Source organism: Cydia strobilella, chromosome 13 (assembly GCF_947568885.1).
Source record: "Cydia strobilella chromosome 13, ilCydStro3.1, whole genome shotgun sequence".
Classification (NCBI taxonomy): domain Eukaryota; kingdom Metazoa; phylum Arthropoda; class Insecta; order Lepidoptera; family Tortricidae; genus Cydia; species Cydia strobilella.
In genome coordinates, this window is record NC_086053.1 from 14,360,492 (window position 1) to 14,368,170 (window position 7,679).

The window sequence follows — 7,679 nt, forward strand, 5'->3', positions numbered from 1 at the left end:
CACGTATTTTAAGTCGAAAACACGGAGTGAAACATGTCGAGCGTTTTTCGACTTAAAATACGTGAGTGACTCGTTATCCGTGATATTTAATATGTCTGTGTCTCACGGAATTTTTGTTACACTTGAGAATGTATAAACTGACGATGACATTTCTTTGTTATACCATCAGCTTACCATCAGGCGATCCTCTGCTCGTTTGCCACCAATATCATAAAAAAATACCCCGGTTTGACGGGTGCAATTTGGTTTGACGTTTAAAAATTGCGACGACAAGTGAAACGACGATAACGACGACGATAAGTCGATGTCGATGAAATTACCTATGATGTAAGGCAGCACCGTTATGTAATTTTTAAATGTTATAAATATTATAATCGTTTTAACAATATAATGAACTCAATTATTATTGAATGTATAATTTTAATTACTGTCAGAATGAATGGAGTCAATGTCAGATGTCAGATACCTATTTATAGTTGCGAATACTTGCGATCAGAATAAATGATCAGAAAAAATGAGGTTTACAAATAGATAGAGTTAGACCAAGAGAAGTCTGCAACGATTTTGATAGCACACGCAGTGCAAGTGTTATTTATTAGTATAAAAAACTCCCGTGAGACTCAAACATATTAGATTATTTTAAACCGGGTCACTCACGTATTATTAAGTCGAATAGCTCGACATGTTTCGGTCCAATTTAAATTTTCGTAAATTGTTGGGACACGTGAGTGACCCGGTTTAAAATAATCTAATACGTTATTTATACGTCATAATTTCATAGAACAGTTCGGCTTCGCATCTAGTGATAACACGACGTGTCGATTGCTGCGCATTACCTATTCGTATTATAACTGGTTTGTTATCGCGCCGGCCGGCCGGCCGGGCTCGAGTGTCTATTGTTTAGTGTTTACGTCTTGGTGAATGAAGTTACAATGAGTGAAAAGAGTTTCGGAGATAAAAAAGATTATGTGTCTAGTGATTCGTCAGAGGAAAATAGAATTAGGCCAAGAATTTTGAACAAGGGAAATAAGGACAATATTGTTTTGAATGACGAAAGTTTGGAGGTTAATTTATCGCAACCATCACCCTCATTGATGTCACGAATTGAGAAGAGACCTAGAAATACGAGTGATGACACGGATGAAAACAATACCGAAGGTTTTACTTTAGTAGAAAGAAAGAGAAGATCTAAGCGTCTAAATAGAAGTTTATCGCAAAATAACTTATCGGATTTGACTCGAATGAATAATTTGTCGGATTTCCCGCGAAAAAATCGTGTCGAGCCACTCCAGTCTATTGTTCAGACATGTGAGGATGGTGAGGTGTGTGTCACATCGAAGGAAGATTTGCCTAAACAAGTTGGCTTGGCCAAGTTATTAAGATCAGATGGCATACAAAACATACAAAAAATAACTTATAAAAACTCGTGCAAGGTGTTAGTAAGGTTCAATAGCAAGCAAGACGCAGAAAAATTATTGCAGTCCAAAAAAATTAGTGACTTAGGATACAGATGTCAGTTAACAACTGAACTAAACTTGACATATGGAATATTGAGGCGAATAGAATTGGATGTCACTGAAGAAGAAATAAAGAATGATTTTGATTGTATGTACAAGATCGTGTCTGCTAAGAGGCTAAAAAGGCTCGATGAACGCGGAGCGTGGGTTGATAGCGAGACCGTTAGAGTATGTTTTCAGTCGTCCACTTTGCCCCCATATGTGTCTGCATATGGCTATGGAATCAAGGTGGAGCTAAATTATTTCCCTGTCACTCAGTGCTCAGGATGCTGGAAGTTCGGGCATTTACTGAGAGTATGTCCGAGCAAGAAGAAAATGTGTCCGAAATGTGGAGGTGCTCACGATAACTGCGAAGCGACAACTTTTGTATGTATTAATTGTAAAGGGAAACACATGGCTCTTGACAAAAGTTGTCCATCATACCAAAAAGAACGATGGATTCGGGCGATTATGGCTGAAGAAAATTGTACGTACCGGATAGCATTACAGAAAGTGTTAAGTCATAAAAAAGACCAGGAGACTGTACACGCAGTGCTAAAAGAAACGGATGCAGTAGATGAACACATCGCACTACCAGGCACATCCAGCACTTTGCCTACAAACTATCGAGACAGTGTTCTTAAAAAAGCGACGAAACAAAGCCCTAACACGGAAATAGAAATGGAACAGGATGGAAGCGAGTCAAGCGAGGAAGAAAGTAACTTAGAAAGAAATCAAAAGCATGTTGGCACTACAAAACCCAAAAAAGTGAAAGGTAAGAAGAAGAATAACACACAAAAAAAGGCTAGGAGGGATCAGGACACAGACGCCGAAAGTAAAGATGATTGTGCAAGATTGCAAACCACTCCTGATCAAGAAAACATCCACCGAAAGAAGAATCTATTCTCATGGGCGTTATTTTTAAAGAAGGCCAAAAATATAATAGTATCGGACGTATCTCTGGAAGAGAAAATCAAACTAGGATTTAAATTAATTATGGAAGCAATAACTAAATTTGTATTTCAGATCGTGAGTAGCGAAAATTTGTTGAGTAACTTGAGTAGTGTATTTTCTAGTTTTTGTAATGGATAAAGAGCTCACTTTAAATATTATACAATGGAACGCACAAAGTATACGACCTAAACATGTACAGTTTGAAGCAATTCTAAGCCAAGAAAAGATCCATATAGCTATAGTAAGTGAAACTTGGTTGGAGGTGGACTCAGTTATAAAATTTAGTGGGTATAATGTTTACCGTTGCGACCGAGCGGACTCCTATGGAGGTGTAGCTTTCGTTATTCATAAGTCTTTACAATCGTACCAAACCTCATACACTGTTGTAAACCCAGGAATTGAAATCCTACATGTCAAAATTCTAAATTGTAAATACCTAGAAAACGTCTTAGCAGTATATTGTCCGTCGTCTGTACGTACTACTAACGGCGATTGGGATGGTATTTTTTCAAAGTTTCCCAAATTATCGGTGATAGCAGGTGATTTTAATGGGCACCATACAAACTGGTCTTATAAAAATAACAGTCGAGGTATTCAACTCGCTGATGCAGCATTACATAATGGATATATCTCATTAAATGATGGTAGTTATACTAGATTAAAGTTAGTAAGCAACGTGTTACAAGAGTCAGCACCAGACGTTACGTTTGTCTCTACTGATATAGCTATTTATTTCAATTGGAAAGTATGTAATGAAAATTTAGGAAGTGACCATTTGATAATTAAGTATTCTATGACGTTCGATTGTAAGTTAGTATTTAGCGCTAGGCGTAATTACAGAAAGGCAAATTGGATAGCATATAACGAGTACATTGAGGAGCGTTTACCGACGATACTACCGAATGCCACAGATATCCAAATAATGTATAATGACTTTTTAACACTGATAAATGAAGCTGCAGATAAACATATTCCAAAGACTAAAATATGCAAAATCCCCGTGCAACGATTTACGCCTAAACACTACTGGTGCTCCGATTTATCTAGAATAGTTGCACAAAGACGGTTAGCATTGAAAGAGTTTCGTCGCAATCCAACGCCACAAAATTTAGATATATTAGAAAAAATAAATATTGAAAGCAAAAAGAAAATTGGACGGGCAAAGGCTGTAAGTTGGCAAAAGTTTTGTGACAGTCTAGGTGAGTCTACCACAGCGTCAGAAGTTTGGAAGAAAATGCGTTGGGCCAAAGGTGTCCGAGGCAATACCTTTAACGTGTCCTCTGATAAGAAAAATGAATTATTGCGTAGTTTAGCGCCAGACTCAGTGACACCTCGTAAGCCCATTATTAGATCCGAAAATACGCAGTTAGATCAAGAGTTTAGCATTCATGAATTAATGTGTTGTATTAAAAAGAAAGATACTTCACCTGGGGAAGATGACATAACGTATTCAATGTTATTTAATCTACCTATGTGCGGCAAAATGTATTTATTGAAACTATACAATTTGATATTTGCTAATGCTTTTGTACCAAGGCAATGGCGAAGTATACAGGTGGTACCTATTCCTAAACTAGGTAATCGTAGTGATGCTGAAACTAAGCTTCGACCTATATCTTTATTATCCTGTATCTGCAAAATCTTCCACGTTATGTTAACTAAACGATTAGAATGGTATGTTGAGAAAAACAAAATATTTTCAAATTCTGTTACGGGTTTTAGAAGAGGACAGTCTTGTATTGATGCCCTAGTCCGCTTGGTTACGTACATACAAATAGGTTTTACTGAAAAAGTTCCAACCCTCGCCTGTTTTTTAGACATAGATAACGCGTACAATAATGTGTTGATAGAAAAAGTTGTAAGTACGTTAGATGATTTGTCGGTAGGATCTAAAATATGCAATTACTTATGGAAGTTTCTTACCAGAAGGAAGCTTAAAATTAAAAGTGATAATACAAAGGATTGTGAAAGGTGGTGCAGAAAGGGACTAGCTCAAGGTGACCCTATGTCTCCTTTGATATTCAATATTGTTACTCATAAAATAGCTAAGTTTACTGAAAATGTAATGTTGTCTCAATATGCTGATGATTTTGTCATATACAAAAGGTCATGTAACTTGAACGAAAGTATAATGAGCGTACAAGTATCATTCAGTGAAATAGCAATTAAGTTAGGAGAATTAGGGTTAGAAATATCTAATAGTAAAACTAAAGCTTGTTTATTTACCAGAGGACGAAAAATACAGCCCATAAATCTAACTCATGGAAATAACTTAATATGTTCAGTGGACAAAATAAATTACTTAGGTTTCTGGTTGGATAAGGCATTACTATTTAGCAGCCATATAAATGAAATTCATGTAAAGATATCCAAATACCTTAACATATTTAAAGTTCTGTCCGGGCCGACGTGGGGTGTACACCCTTCTCATTTAAGGAGAATTTATATAGCGCTAATTCGCAGTAGGATGGACTATGCATGTTTTCTGTATGACTGTAGTGCCAAATCCCATGTAACGAAATTAGATAAGCTACAGAATCAAGCCTTAAGAGTAATAGGTGGCTTTATAAAAACTACTCCGATTCATGTAATGGAGTCTGAGTTAACTATAGTACCTTTACATATACGTAGATCATATTTGGCTTACAAATATTGTCTTAAATGTTTAACATGGACCAATAATAAAACTGTCGAATTTCTAGAAGTACTTGAATTATCTGCTAGAGGTAGGTACTGGATAAGGAAAAAACTACCACTGCTTGCAACTGTATACTCCGATGTAAAAAATGAACGGATATTTACCTCAAATCCCCTTAAAATGTTCAGTCTGAATACTTGGGTTTCTAATATACAATTCAGAGATGTCATTTTTACCAATTTAGATTTAGTGCAATGTGCAAAGAAATTATACCATCCTAGTGATATAAGAAACAATGTTTTATTGGAAGTAAGTCAAAAATACGGAGATTGGCACAAAATCTATACAGATGCATCAAAAAATGAAACTAGTATAGGAGCCGCATATTTAGACCCACTGTTTAAAACCAAAAGTTGTTACAATATAATTTCAGAAATTTGTATTATGTCGGCGGAGTTATTTGCGATTTCAGAGGCCATATCTTATGCAGTTAGTTTAAAATGCAAAAATATCGTCATTTTTACAGACAGTAAAAGCGCTTTGCAACATGTAGCTCGCTGCGCCTCTGGAAACAGAGGTACAGCGATAGCTTACACTGTGCTTGATAAATTGTACTCTTTACCTACTGATATGTCTTTGAGACTGCAATGGATCCCCGCACACATAGGATTAAGAGGAAATGAGGAGGTTGACATGTTAGCAAAAGAAGCCCGCACAATTGGAGCAGAAGTTTATATTACACCAGACTTTACAGAAAAGTTACATAAATACAATATGAAAGTACGTGGGATATGGAAAGAACACTTTGATGAGCGTTGCAAAGAAAAAGGTATATGGTACAGGACTATGCAATGTGAACCTCCTCATATTCCTTGGTTTATGAGTGCTAGGTTAAGTAGGAAATTAATTAAAATAGGGTTAAGACTTCGTTCAGGACACATTCCTCTAAAGAAGTTCGCTTTTATGATGAAAAAAGAGCCATCCCCGAACTGCGAAGCTTGCAATATTGTAGAGGATGTTCAACATATACTGGTGGAATGTGTACGGAACGAAGGTAAAAGACAATTGTTGATGAAGTCACTAAATATTAATAGGTTAGATGTAGGCGCTTTTCAAAGCATCTTGGCGGCACCAATCTCAGAAGAGGCAAAGGAGATATATTTATTTGTGTATAATTATATTAGTCAGTATACTACTACAGGCCGTAGATGAGTGTAATTTAGATTAAGGTACGATGGGACTGGCGTAATCTTAAGATTAAAAGTCCCTAAATAAATACATGAATAAAAAAAAAAAAAAAAAAAAAAATCATAGAAGTTTGACGTTTAAAATAACAGCTGCACTGCGTGTGCTGTCAAAATCACTGCAGACATTTCTTGGATTGACTCTAATAAAAAGTAATGCTTTTAGTATAATAAAAATAATTTTATTTTCTCATACACGCATATTTTTTCATACAACTTACGGCAAATTCTAGAGCAGTCCTTATTAGGCATAACTCTCGCTACGCTTGGAGAAATGTTTATTCCCAATAAAGGTGACAGTCCATTTCTGACCGCAGCTGCGCGACTGCACCGACACTACTGCAGCGGCCTGAACGCGTCGGTGTTATTGTCAATTTCCATAGTAAAATGAATGACGATATCGACTGCACGTAATATGGTGATTTTAACGTTTTCCCGACCGCAGCTGCACTACTGCTCCGACACGTCGGTGTTATTGTCAATTTCCATAGTAAAATGAATGACAAGACCGACCGCACGTAGCATGGCCATTTTTGCGTATTTGGTGTATTATTGCAACTGCGGCTGCAGACCGCACGTCAAATCTGTCACCTGCACTGAAATGTCTTTGGTCACAGATATTAGTAGTTCTAAGCAAAGAGGATATAACCACTACGTTCTAAGGAGCTTATTACACCCACGGACAAAGAATCCCGATGGTACAGTCGCCATATATCGCAGATATATCGGGGCGGCCAAGGAGGTCACACATATCTAAACACGCCTTTATTGTCAAGGCGCTAGAGTGCATGTTCAGATATTTTTAGCACCTCGGTCGCTCCGATATATCCGATGGCGACTGTACCTACTGTAAACTTTTTTGTTAATCTATATTGAGCCCTAGGAGGATATAACAAAACGGAGTAGCCATTGGCATTCCCCTCTGTCGAAAATAGTCGGCCAATGGTCATACACAATGTATGGACTGACGTTTATCTGACATGGCTATTTTGACGTTACGTATACATTTGACGTTCCCCTCCCCCGCAAAAATTGGCAGACGTTTATGTACCGCAAATTACAGACGTGGCGGCTCCGTTTGGTAATATCCTCCTAGATTGAGCCATGTCACAGAGCCAGTCAGGAAACTATAATGATAGGTCCGAAAAGAGAGCGTCAAATTCGGAAGTTAACTATAGTCTGGCAAACACTTCGAGCAACACCGGCTTCCGACACGTCGGAAGGGAGGAGCCCAAGCGATATCTTACCGTACAAATCGTTCTGCCATTTTTTACGGAGGAAAACGTGCACACAGTCTCACTCACTACTTACAAAATCCAATCTCTAATGATGACACAAATACATAGA

At 37.3% G+C, this 7,679-nt stretch overlaps 1 protein-coding gene across 1 annotated transcript; it reads left to right on the forward strand.

Moving 5' to 3' along the window:
• Nucleotides 1–932: 932 nt before the first annotated feature.
• On the forward strand, nt 933–2,662 carry LOC134746873 (uncharacterized). Its single transcript, XM_063681447.1, has one exon. It carries the CDS (start codon nt 933–935, stop codon nt 2,586–2,588), a length of 1,656 nt encoding a protein of 551 aa, XP_063537517.1. The 3' UTR covers nt 2,589–2,662.
• The last annotated feature ends 5,017 nt before the right edge of the window (nt 2,663–7,679 follow it).